This window comes from Salvelinus namaycush, chromosome 38 (assembly GCF_016432855.1).
Source record: "Salvelinus namaycush isolate Seneca chromosome 38, SaNama_1.0, whole genome shotgun sequence".
NCBI classification, from domain to species: Eukaryota; Metazoa; Chordata; class Actinopteri; order Salmoniformes; family Salmonidae; genus Salvelinus; species Salvelinus namaycush.
The window spans coordinates 14076318-14090398 of record NC_052344.1 but is presented as its reverse complement, the minus strand read 5'-3'; the positions used below and the strand labels follow the sequence as shown (position 1 = coordinate 14090398).

The following is a 14081-nucleotide window of genomic DNA, read 5'->3' as shown; positions in this document are numbered from 1 at the left end:
TCAAACCTGCCACCTATTTGTCATTGAGATGATAAGCTGATTTGACCTGATGTGTTTGGCAGGCCAAGGACCTGAGCAGCTGCCTGCTGAACAATATGACATCCCTGGGCAGCCTGTCCCTCACCTCTCCCCCCAGACCAGGCCTCATCCAGGGCAGCACCATCTCAGCCTACCCCTCCACCACCCCCATGGGCTCTCTGGTCAGCAACGGCTACAACCCAACCATGGGCTTCCAGACAGGGGGTCTGGGCATGCGGCCCCCCGGCCCCGGCCTCTACGGAGGGATGGCCACCACCACCAGCACCCCTAACTTTGGTGCCCTGACCCACAACCAAGGGACTACCAACACCCCTGACATGTCTGCCTTGGACTCCTTGTTCACTTCCAACAAGCCCAAAGTCAGCCTCAACCAAATGGCTCCTCCCAAGCCCACCCCTGAGACCACCGCCACCCCCTGGCTTAATCAGTTTGGTTCAGCCCAGCCCAGTCAGACTGCCCCGATGCAGGGCGCGCCATTAGCCATGGGAGGGTTGACCAGCGGGTTCGGGATGCAGGCCAACCCTTTCTTCAGCCCGCAGAACTTCTCTCAGCCCACGGCCGCTCCCGGAATGAACGCGGGTGGTGGGCTCAGACACAGTTCGTCCGTCAACAACGACCTGAAAGACCTATTTGGCTGAAAACAACTTTCCCCTCTTTAATGACGACAGACTGATGAAAGGGGAGTTGGACTTTTGAACTGCAAACAAGAAGAATGAAAAATCCACTTTTTGGACCGACTGTGAAATGATGATGAATCTATTTGTTGCTATTTGTATTTTAATCTTCTGTGGTTAGGGTTGCAGTGTGGTTCTTCTATGCTCCCATCGGATTGAACACTGAAGACTCAGCTTTTCAATCTGTACGCGGATTCCAAACCTTCTTGACTAGAGAGAGAGAGAGAGAGAGAGAGAGAGAGGGAAAAAGACTCTCACGTTGTGTTCTGCTCTCAGTAATGTTTGTGGGGGTTTCATATCGTTTCTTTCCTGAGACACTTTGCGGTGAAAGGTTTAATCTAGAATGCATATCTTCTCCATAATCTCTGTTCTATGTGCTAGGATGAGCAGTGGCATGGAGACCAGTCTTTCTCAGTCCATTCCTTTTTAGCCCAGCGCCAACACATGTTATTCATGCTGCCCACCTCAGCAGCCTGCTTTATCATATCAGCGTGGTTCTTTTTAGTGGGGTCCTGTTGCTTTGAGGACAACAATCCAGAAGAGCTGTTGGATCGCCGGCTAAACCGCACGGGCGGAAAGGCCAAGTCTCCTTGGAAACGATCTGCGCAGTAACACCCCAGTCCATTTGGGGATTTTTAGTACCCATGCTTTCTGTTCTCTGCCTAGAATGAGATGATGAATAAGGATTCAACAGTGATGTCATAAGTGTCAAGATTCTTACAGTATAAATTAATCCAAATGAAATGGGATGGAAGTGGAAATCTAATCGAAGTTTATTGGTTGCGTACACAGTTTAGCAGATGTTATAGTGGTTGTGGTGAAATGTTACTAGCACTTCTGCAGTCTCTACATCAGACCTAAAGAAAAGGGTATTTTCTGAGCAGAAATCCAAGTCAACGAACAGTTTGAAAAGGGAGGGGTTGATTTGTGTTTAGGCAATTAGTCTGGTTAGGGATTGTTATCCACACAGAATCCTGTGTGTGCTGTGAGGGTGACGTTACATACTGCTACCTTCTTAATTGAAGTAACTCACCTGCATATGTACTGAATGGTTTGCTGTAAGTGAGTGATTGGTCGATATATACTGGGAATTGTGAATGAATGTGAAGTAGGATACACAAATGGGTGCATATTGAAATGTCAGCACAATCATAATTCATTTAGTTAGTTTGCCCGGTGTCTGGTAACTTTAGCCCTGTGTGTTCCTGTTTTGTAATACCCCCTCTGACTTCATCAATGTGTTCCCTTCATCATGTTACTGACCTGGCCAAGATGGGACACCACAAACGATTGTGATCCTGTTGAAATGTAGTGAATTTAGTAATTCATTATTTTATTCCATGCATCAAACCAGGCTGCTTTCAACAAAGCAAGCAGTCCATGCATTTTAAGTTAATCGTTGGACATATCAAATGTACTATCAAATGCAGTTTTTATATATATATATGAGTTGAGCACTTTTTCATTAAAGGGGACCTGTCCTAAATTGTTGATAAATAAATCTATTTAAAATGGGAGAGCTCTTAAAGGGGCCCTTGGATTGTTGTGCTCTTGTGATGATGAATGAGAGGCCTTAGAGGAGTGCTGTGTGCAGTAATAATCCTTGGGGGTGGAACTAAGTCTGGGGCTGCATCTCAATAGTCAAAAGTAGTCTCCTTTCCTCGTCCCCTTTGCGTATCTCCTTCCCTTCATCTGCACTGATCTGAACTCCCAGGATAGGTGAAAGCCCTATGGGCCAAATGGAACAGGAGTGTCATCTCACCTATCCCCCTGTTGCAGACTAGTGCAGGTGAAGGACGGAGATGAGAAAAGGACGCCATTGTAGACTTTTGAGACCAACCCCCTTGTGTGAATCCTCACTGAATGCTGTTTGCAGACTGGGGGATGTAGGTTTTGTTAGTTAACTGAACACATGCTAATTTATATTCACAGGTCTTTGTTGGATTAAAATGCTGTCACTGAGCTGGCACAATGATAATGTCATGGGCTAGTGTATAACAAAAAGGTGGGCCTTCTGGGTTGTAAACCTCTCTATTGGACACAAGTGATGGAGGTCTGTCCTGATTGGGCAAAGACCTCTCTGCAGCCACCTTTCGTGAAAGATGGACATCAATGTTCATGTGATTGTAACTATGATGACGGAAGCCTTTTTGAGGGCAAGAACTGGATTGCATTTCCTGTCGTTGTGACTCGTGCGTTTGGACACGAGGACAAAAAACAAAAGCCTATTCTTCTACAAGAGTTCTGATCCTTTGTATACTACTGCTGTCATATGTGTCGTGTGGCTTATATGAACTATGTGGTGTGTGTGGTGTTGTCTGAGGTGGTTCAATGAAAATCTGTACATATATATGAAAATACACAATCTAATAATTTCTATGATGTCTGTGTATTTGAGTCTGAGCCAGAGATTTGAAAAGTAACTTTGAGTTCTGGAATAAGATGGCCTCAACAGTAGATAGAAAATCATCTTTATTCAAACTAAAGACAATGCAAATGTACATGCTAGAACATGCTCAAAAGGCTTGTTCCTTTTGTACCATTGGCAGTGAGAGGGTTCTTTTTACAGATCACATTTTTAAAGTATTGTGCAGATTGTCAGAAGCTACTTTTTCTATGCACAATGTTGAGAAAATAACAGGAAATCCATGAATACATATGTAAACAAGTTTCATTTTTAGGAGGAAGTGGAATGGAAGGGGTTCTGTCTCAGTACCGGACAGGGACTTCGTCTTCACTGTGCACATGAAGAAATGGAGTTGAGAGGAAGCCACTTTAGACAATTGAGATGCACCCAGTGTACAGTGGCGGCTGGTGTGAGAAGCTATAGGAGTACGGGCTCATTGTAATGGCTGGAATGGAATAAAAGAAACAGAGTGAAACGTTTCCATGTGTTTGTGTTTGATACCGTTCCATTTATTCCATTCCAGCCATTACAATGAGCCCGTCCTCCTATAGCTCCTCCCACCAGCCTCCACTGCCAGGGTATTGCACTTCGCCCCTGACAGAGGACAGTGTCGTGGGCAGTGATTAGTTCAGGTGTCGAACAGATCGGGTGGTCTGAGTGGACAGGTTTCTTTGGGTCAGGGCTGCGAAAGACAAATCAAACAACTGTTAGGTCATGACAATAATGTTCTCCAACACAGGAAACGCTTGGTTTGGAGTTTGGATTCATCAAATCAATTAAACTATTCCTCAACGTTCAACCAACCGCTATCCTTTACCCGTTAGGCACTTGTCAAACTCATTCCACGGAGGGCTGAGCGCCGACGGGTCTTTGCTCCTCCATTGTACTTGACTGATGAATGAAGGTCACTGTTTAGTAAGGAACTCCCCTCACCTGGTGGTTTAGGTCTTAATTACAAGGGAAAAGCAGCAGACACCAGGCCCTCCAGGGAAGGAGTTTGACACCCCTGCTATAGGCACTTGTTCTGTGAAGATTACATATTTACCTGAGAAGTTCAGTTGATAGCTGAATCTCCTGGTAGTGAAGTTCATAGTTCTGCTGGTACTGGGCTTCAATGTCCTGGCTGGATACACTGCAGGTGCCACTTCTCTACGGGATTAAGTCGACACACACGCTGCTTGGTCATGTGTCTTTAATGTAGTAATATGAAGACTACTCTTATGGAGCTTCCGTCCACGTCTTGAAATTGCCAACGGGACTGTAAACCCATACCTCCACTGTGAGAGGAGGACGGGAATTAGACATTGAGTTTTTCATTATTTGTCACATTGTACAGTTGTTACACATGGGTTCTCTCTAACAGGTCAGAAAGGCCTTGACTAATGACCAGGACTTCTTCCTGACTGCACGACCAGACCAGGAAAAACTATTGGCCCTAACCTTTGGTCAGTAAAACTCCTTGCTCTAGGTTCCCAGCCTGTATTGTCCATACCTGCTTGTTTGTTGAGCTTCACATTGAGTTCTCCTCACAATTCTTTTGGTCCCGATGCGAACGTTGGCCTGACACATGCCTGGAAGAGACACAGAAAACTCCAGGAGTGTCCCTAGACAGGTCACGTTATGGTACACCAGTATTTAAGTCAGTCTGACCTGAGAAGTCGAGGGTGTAGGAATATCTCCCAGCTCTGAAGCGTATCTGTCCCTTAGGGTTCTTCTGGTAGCGTCTCTCAATCCCAGCACTCTCCAGTGAACAACTCTGGAAATAGCCACATATTATGTGCTGCTATACCATGACTGTCTCCCTCCCCCTTTCTCACCTTAATGAGGGCATATACAATATACAATCTGTCATGTAGTGTGCTATTTGCAAGGGTTCAAGGAATAAAATAATGTCCCACTCACTGGAGTCTGGTATTCTATCCACACTCCCTCCTCGCCCATGAATTCCCAGGTGTAGCCAGCAAAGGGAGGTGGTGAGGCAATTACGGTGGGGGCTGATTGGGCAATGGATAAGCTGCAAAAAAATTGTGAATTTACACTTCAGTGTTGCTGTGACAAGAAACTAGGTATGAAACTATAGATGATCACACTTGCATATGTCAGGAAAGTATGTAAAGTTATCTTGACACTGAGTTGAGGTCAAAGGGGAAACCAATCACACTAGAGAGAAGCTGGAATTTTTTGTTATAAATAATGTATATTTAATGCTATTATTATGTTGTGGCTATTTTGTTTTGGTGTTTGTAACTTTTTCTGTATAGATTTGATGCAGATTTCTATTGAATAACACCTACAAGATTCCTATAGGCCAGTTTGTATACAGAAAGTCTGCATTCCAGGCTGACTACATTGCAGATGGCGGCCAGATCTCACAACGCCTGGATGGGTTTAAATAATCAGCTAAACACATCATATAATACAGCTGCCTGAGTGGTAGTCGATGATGCAATACAACGGATGCAATGAAGTTGACCTGGAACTTACCCATTCAAATAACTTTGGCAACACAACCATCACACAGGTTAAATTAATGAGGCAGGCGCCTAACAGTGTATATAGATGAGGCAGCATAATAAATGCTGTTCACCATAGGTCCTAGGGGAAGAGGCTAGGGGCCAAAAGTATAGTTTTAACCATGTTTTGAGGCTATTAAATGTTAGTTTAAATTTACAAACACTGGAGTGAAACAAGCTTGTGTTTTGGGTTCTGATGGTGTATGACAGTTGAACTAAGCTCATAAGGCCTTTATAAGTGTCACGTTCCTGACCTTATTTCCTTTGTTCAGTCTTTGTTTAGTTGGTCAGGACGTGAGCTGGGTGGGCATTCTATGTTATGTGTTTCTATGTTTGGTTTAGGGTTGTCTAACTAGCCTGATATGGTTCTCAATCAGAGGCAGGTGTTTTATGTTGTCTCTGATTGGGAACCATATTTAGGTAGGCTGTTCTCACTGTTTGTTTGTGGGTGATTGTTCCTGTTCGTGCGTTTATTGTTTTATAGGTTCACATGTTCAGGACTGTAGCGTCGTTGGTTTCGTATTGTTTTTGTTCGTGTTGAAAAAGTGTTCGAATACATATGGATACATACCATGCTGCGTTTTGGTCCTCCGATCCTTCTATTACAATAAGTTATATTCTTCAAGAGTCAATAGGTACATATCATTTTGTCCAAAAAGTGATGAAGGAACTGATCAATTCAATCCATAGTGCAGAAGACCTGTCTTGTAGCGCAGTTGACATTTAAAGGTAATTTCCTACAGCGTGACCTAATGAATACGGCCCTGTGTGGAGTCTACCTGTGAAGTCTAACGTGTAGCTGGTGCTCCCCACAGTGAAGTGGAAGGTCCCCTGAGGTCTGAGGATGTACTGTCGTTCCACATCACCACTACTGACTGAGGACGAGCCCTGACCTGGACCCTGGGGTCGGGAGGGGAGGGAGCAGAAAGAGAGAGAGAGAAATGAAATATGCAGGGAGAATTTCAGTTTGATTTAATTACAATTTAAAACGTTGTATTATAGGACCATTTGGGAACTTTCAGATTCACTCACCAAAGAACCGTATTCATGCCATATCAGATTGTCTTTGAAATACCACCCGATGTCTTCACTTTGACCCTGAGGTAGGAACGTGAGTCGTCGTACACCCATGGCAGCATTTTGAGCCTCAATCTGATCAAAATCTATATAGACCTGCCTAGAATACACAGAGCAGAAAGGCTACACACACAATCCACCTGTTTGTTCAGAAACATATGTCAGAACTTAAGTTACTGAACTATTGTTTAACATATAACAAATACATAATCAGATCCTAGGTTTGAGTCTTAATTCTCTTAAAATGCTTCCTCTCCTGTTCACCTCCTTGAACCAATATTATCTATCAAGGAAAGGGAACAAGGAATGAACACTATTCAAGTGCTCTGCTCATAGTTCTCTTCCTCTTCCTCCTCCTCCTCATATTCCTTCAATAACGATTAGACCGGTAATAAACAAGTATGAAACTATTTCCTATAAATAATGTACATCTACAGAATGATATACCGGCAGGTCTATGGGCTCTTATTCATTGTTAAGTACTTGATTTTCTGCGATGGGCGATTTATTGCTCAAGTAGTCAGCTGTGACATCAGCATTAGGCATTTGACTATAAAGTGTTTTGTTGGTGTGTTGACAATAGCCTATGCAAACAATAATGCAACTGAGAAATGTTGACCTGTAATGCTCGTAAACTTACCAGATAACTATTGCCAAACCCACACAATGACACTGTAAATAACAGATATAAAACGTAATCATTATAACAAATAAAGTGAAAAATAATCTAGTCAATGACGAGCCGACTTGCTTGCTTTAGTACAAAAAAAACCTCCCAAAAGATTAAATTGGTATTAAATCATGTCTAGAAAAGTTGAAAGGCTAGTTATTTAAATATAAATATAATAGTCAAATGGTTGTACATAAATAAAACTTCTTACTTTTAGTTGAAAATATAGAGTGGAAGTTTCATTCGGCTTTACACATCAGTCATAACTTTATTTTGTATTGCTTTCACTTTCATGTCTTGTGCATGACGGGCGCGGCTCTGTTTCGCTTAAAACATACCCGTTCAGATTGGAGAAAGATAAATAAAGATGCACAAACGCAGACTTATTAGAACCAAGTACAATCATGCAAACTACCAGGACACAAAATAAAAGCATTCAAACATTTCAGATTTTATTCAGCTTTTAATCAAAACCTTATTACATGGAAACATACTGTTTTTGTCTTTATTCATTGTGTACAGTAACAATACGGCAGTTTAAGCTTTCAATCATATTAAGGTACCCAGGACAAGCGTCAGCTCATTTTTAGGAACATTTTAACGCAGTGTTATTCCAACATTGTTACTACCACATTACTGTAGATTGTATTGCATTGATTTTCATAAAACATAATCAATTCATCATTGCTAAAAGTCAAACTGTTCAACTGTTCGTAACAGGATTTGTTTACTCAGTTCTTCTTCTGAATAAAAATATAACTCATCTAGGGGTAAAGTATAAGGCACTCAGTGGGCTGTTTATTCTGCAGCCACGTTAGAAATGAACACAAGCTAGATGACCAATGATGTGTATAAACATCATTGGCTATGACCCTTGATTCAAATAAACGATTAAATAAAAATATTAAGGCTTATTTAATGAGGGCTTTGAATATTCCCGTCTTTTCGAACAACACCTGAGATAAAAGGTATGACCTACATTTCAACATCATGCACACAAATGTTATCTAACTAAATGTCCCAGTTACTTGATCATGGCAGTCTGCTACAGCATTCCTCATATATGTATACTCTACAAAGGCAAAGTGCAATATCTGCTTAAAATAATGAACAGCAAAATCTGACTTCAAAGTATTTTTCTGTCCAGACATACAGCAATTTCTGGTACTTCATGATATATTCTGATTGACTGGGTTGTTCTTGTCAGGAAACGAAATGCCTTATTATCACATATTACACCAGGCCATTACAACAGATCAAATGTTTTTTTTACCAAATTTGCAGATACTGCACTTTGCTTTTGCAGGGCAAAAAAAAAAAAAAAAAAAAGGTAAACAGTTTGTTATTGTGCATGTTGTTTCATACACAGTGTATACAGGAGTATATCCATTATCTGTAGTCCTTTTCTGCGATAGGCATGTATTTCTCGTTCGTGAGCTAATGGCAGGTTCTTGCATGTAAACAATAGTAACCCAACAATTCTACATCCCCTAAAATAAACAGCAATGATGATGTTGGAGTGTTGAGTTGTTCCTCATGCTCTCTAGACACGCCTGATGTTGCGCGTCATCCTTGTAGACTGGTTGGTTTGCTTCATGGCTGCAAAAGACAGAGACATTTAGAGAATGCTTCAGACAAGGCCGAAATACATAGTCATTACATATTGTCATTCCTTTTCTAGAAAATCTAATTGATTAAGACCTACTATGAGAATGATGACCTTCAAAAGAGATCCCACTGAAGTTGTGTCTCCTCTAACATGAGTTACACATCATCTGCAAGGCTACACAAGTCTTGAGGCCTCCTACCTGAAAAGTCCAGCTTGTAGGCCTGTCCGTTGACAGTGAAGGACATGGATCCATGGAAGTCCTGCTGGTACTGGTCTTCAATGTCAGCACTGTCTTTGAAGGTGTGCCAGCGCCCACTTTTCCCCCCAAACTGCCACTCTGGAGATTCACTCTGGCCCGCTGGGGACATCTTCACTCTCTGGAAAGCAGACGTCACTCGACCAATTCTGTTCAATCAGAGAGACCGTTTCGTTTGTCTCAAGTAAAATATCAAGACATTCAAATCAGCACATTCAAATAATTCGGGTTTTGTCTATGGCACAGTCGATGTCTTCTCCTAAAGGGGCAATCCGTTCCATTGTGTTTGAACTTACAGACTTCCGCTTTGAGGTGGTTGGTACTTTGGACGACGGACAACTTTCCTCTTCCTCTTGCCGCTCACCTGTCTCATTTCTGACACACACACAAACACATCATGAACAGAGAAACTAATAAGCAACGCAGAATCCCCCCCCCCCCACATATTTTCACTTTCTCAGTTACGTTGAGTCTTTCTGTTTGGAGTGAGTCACAGACTGGCAACTGCTTGGCATCGAACACAAGGCACTACAGAGGGTTGCGCGTACGGCCCAGCACATCCAGGAGCTCTATAACAGGCGGTGTATATATGTGTATTTAGAAATATATATATACATACTGTATAGCCACATTATTGTTATTTTATTGTGTTAATATTTCCTTTTTTTCTTTAGCAAATGTTTCTTACTTTTTAACTCTGCATTGTTGGGAAAGTAAGTAAGTATTTCACGGTAAAGTCTTTACCAGTTGTATTTGGCGCATGTGACACATAAAATGTGATTTGATTGATTTGACATTCAAGTTTTAATGTCAATATAAGTGTTTGTCTAAGGTTTCTTTCAGTCTGACTCACGTCTGAATTGGATCTCGAAGATATCGGAGCCGATGTTGAACGTAAGAGAACCGTTACGGTTGCGTTGGAATTTCTGCTCGATCTCAGAACTCTGGATGGGGCCTGGGTTTCCCTTGGAATCCTGAGAGAAAAAACAAACACTCTTCCTGTCACTCAACAATGGTTTCTGTGACACTTTTTTTTCACTCAATAGCATTACATGTCATATGATATGATGTTTCTAAGCTGAATTAAGACTAGAGTAGAGGATCCCAGAGTTCCAGAAGAGGTTTCCATGGTTCAGTTTACTTCCTGAATTGACTGAATTGAAATGGAATTGACCTCAACCCTGGTATGTTCCTAAGTTCAGCTTCTAAAGACAACGGTACACTTGGGGTTGTTGCCTGGTGTTTTGCTGTACCTTTTCTCCATACGTGGCCCAGCATTTGCTACTAGAGTAGAACCAGATCCATTCTGTCTGCTGACCATCCAAACGCCTCACCCTCAGATTCTTCTTACCGCGGACTCTCATCGCCTTGAAATCAATACTCACTTCGCTACAGAGAGAGAGAATAGAAAGAGACAAGACAGAGGGAGAGGGGGGGAGTCTCAATTACCAAAATAATTATTTCAAAGTCCTTGATAGACTTTAGATCAGTCAACCAAACCCATATATATACACAGTGTCAAGAAAAAGTATGTGAACCCTTGGATTTAATAACTGGTTGACCCTCCTTTGGAAGCAATAACCTCAACCAAACATTTTCTGTAGTTGCGGATCAGACCTGCACAACAGGAGACATTTTGGACCATTCCTCTTTACAAAACTGTTTCAGTTCAGCAATATTCTTGTGATGTTTGTGTGAACCGCTCTATTGAGGTCACGCCACAGCATCTCAATCGGGTTGAGGTCAGGACTGACTGGGCCACTCCACAAGGCGTATTTTCTTTTGTTGAAGCCATTCTGTTGTTGATTTACTTTTGTGTTTTGGGTTGTTGTCCTGTTGCATCACCCAACTTCTGTTGACCTTCAATTGGCAGACAGCCTTACATTCTCCTACAAAAAGTATTGATAAACTTGGGAATTCATTTTTCTCGATAATAGCAAGCTGTCCAGGCCCTGAGGTAGCAAAGCAGCCCCAAACCATGATGCTCCCTCCACCATACTTTACAGTTGGGATGAGGTTTTCATGTTGGTGTGCTGTGCCTTTTTTTCTCCACACATAGTGTTGTGTGTTCCTTCCAAACAACTCAACTTAGTTTCCTCTGTCCACAGAATATTTTGCCAGTAGCACTGTGGAACATCCAGGTTGCGAACTTCAGACGTCCAGCAATGTTATTTTTGGACAGCAGTGGCTTTTTCCGTGGTGCTCTCCCATGAACACCATTCTTGTTTAGTGTTTTACGTATAGTAGACTCATCAGAGATGCTAGCATGTTCCAGAGATTTCTGTAAGTCTTTAGCTGACACTCTAGGATTCTTCTTAACCTCATTGAGCACTCTTGTAGTCATCTTTGCAGGACGGACAGTCCTAGGGAGAGTAGCAACAGTACTGAACTTTCTCCATTTATAGACAATTTGTCTTACCATGGACTGATGAACATCAAGGCTTTTAGAGATAATTTTAGAACCCTTTCCAGCTTTATGCAAGTCAACAATTCTTAATCTTAGGTCTTCTGAGATCTCTTTTGTTCGAGGCATGGCTCATATCAGGCAATGCTTCTTGTGAATTGCAAACTCAAATTTTGTGAGTGTTTTATATAGGGCAGGGCAACTCTTGCCAACATCTCCAATCTCGTCTCATTGATTGAACTCCAGGTTAGCTGACCCCTGACTCCAATTAGCATTTGACGAAGTCATTAGACTAGGGGTTCATATACTTTTTACAACCTACACTGTGAATGTTTAAATTATGTATTCAATATAGACAAGAAAATTACAATAATTTGTGTGTTATTAGTTTAAGCACACTGTGTGTGTCTATTGTTGTGACTTAGATGAAGGTCAGATCAAATTGTATGAACAACTTATGCAGAAATCCAGGTAATTCCAAAGGGTTCACATACTTTTTCTTGCCACTGTATATATACAATACCAGTCAAGTCAAGTTTGGACACATCTACTCATTCAAGGGTTTTTCTTTATTTTTCCTATTTTCTACATTGTAAAATAATAGTGAAGTGACATCAAAACAAGAAATAACCCATATGGAATCATGTAGTAACAAAAAAGTGTTAAACAGATTCAAAGTAGCCACCCTTTGCCTTGATGACAGCTTTGCACACTCTTGGCATTCTCACAAACAGCTTAGTGAGGTACGCAGTCACCTGGAATGCATTTCAATTAACAGGTGTGACTTGTTAAAAGTACATTTGTGGAATTACTTTCCTTCTTTATGCATTTGGGCCAATCACTTGTGTTGTGACAAGGTAGGGGTGGTATACAGAAGATAGCCATATTTGGTAAAATACCAAGTCCATATTATGGCAAGAACAGCTCAAATAAGCAAAGAGAAACGACAATCCATCAATCCGGAGCATTTCAAGAACTTTGAAAGTTTCGTCAAGTGCAGTCGCAAAAACCATCAAGCGCTATGATGAAACTGGCTCTCTTGAGGACCGACATAGGAAAGGAAGAGTTAAAGAACAAGTTCATTAGTTACCAGCATCCGAAATTGCAGCCCAAATAAATGCTTCACAAGGTACAAGTAACAGACACAACATCAACTGTTCAGAGGAGACTGCGTGAATCAGGCCTTCATGGTTGAATTGCTGCAAAGAAACCACTACTAAAGGACACCAATAAGAAGAAGAGACTTGCTTGGGCCAAGAAACACGAGCAATGGATATTATACCAGTGGAAATCTGTTGATTTTTGGTTCCAACCGCAGTGTCTTTGTGAGACGTAGAGTAGGTGAACGGACTATCTCCGCATGTGTGGTTCCCACCGTGAAGCATGGAGGAGGTAGTGTGATGGTGTGGGGGTGCTTTGCTGGTGACATTGTCTGTGTTTTATTTAGAACTCAAGGCACACAACCAGAATGGCTACCCAGCATTCTGCAGCGATACGCCATCCCATCTGGTTAGCACTTAGTGGGACAATCATTTGTTTTTCAACAGGGCAATGACCCAACACACCTACAGGCTATGTAAGGGCTATTTGACCAAGACGGAGAGAGTGATGGAGTGCTGCATCAGATGACTTGGCCTCCACAATCCCCCAACCTCAACCCAATTGAGATGGTTTGGGATGAGTTGGACTGCAGAGTGAAGGAAAACCAGCCAACAAGTGCTCAGCATATGTGGGAACTCCTTTAAGACGTTTGGAAAAGCATTCCAGGTGAAGCAGGTTGAGAGAATGCTAAGAGTTTAGCAAGGCAAAGGGTGGCTACTTTGAAGACTCTCAAAAAAAGATATATATTTTGATTTGTTTAACACTTCTTTGGTTACTACATGATTATATCTGTGTTATTTCATAGTTTGGTGTCTTCACTATTATTCTACAACATAGAAAATTGTAAAAATAAAGAAAAACCCTTGAATGAATAGGTGTGTCCAAACTTTTGACTGGTACTGTAAATATATTGTATATACAATGTTTGTAGGTCTATCTGGCTCTGAACTAAACTAACACCTTCAGGTGTACTTCCTCTCCTTACCCGTAGGGGGTGTTGTAGATATTGATGCCCTTAATGTTGGGTTGGGAGTACTGTCCCTCCAAAATGTGATCGTTGGCTATGTCCTTCCAGCCATGTCCATCTTCCAACTGCCATTTGTATGGCCCGCTAAAGTCACGCTGAGCCTCTGACAGTGGGGAACAAAATGGATACAGGTAAATTACACTCACAAGACACTCATTCGTTGCATCCATACATATCTCTGTTCATGGTCACAAACACAAACATTTTAACTTGATTAGGCCATTGTCCATTTTCAGTCTTGGTCAATTAACATTTCTAAACGTTTCAAGGTTTATGGATTGAATGTAAGCAAACTTGTCGACTC

At 41.8% G+C, this 14081-nt stretch overlaps 1 protein-coding gene across 1 annotated transcript in view; it reads left to right on the top strand.

Annotated features, from left to right (window-relative positions):
• LOC120031763 (SCY1-like protein 2) overlaps window positions 1–3090 on the top strand; it is a 32965-nt gene extending 29875 nt beyond the window's left edge. Inside the window, exon 18 of the mRNA XM_038977565.1 lies at window positions 63–3090. Within this exon, the coding sequence (XP_038833493.1) occupies window positions 63–677 (615 nt within the window). The 3' untranslated portion in view covers window positions 678–3090. The remainder of the gene's footprint in view (window positions 1–62) is intronic.
• Window positions 3091–14081: the final 10991 nt, after the last annotated feature.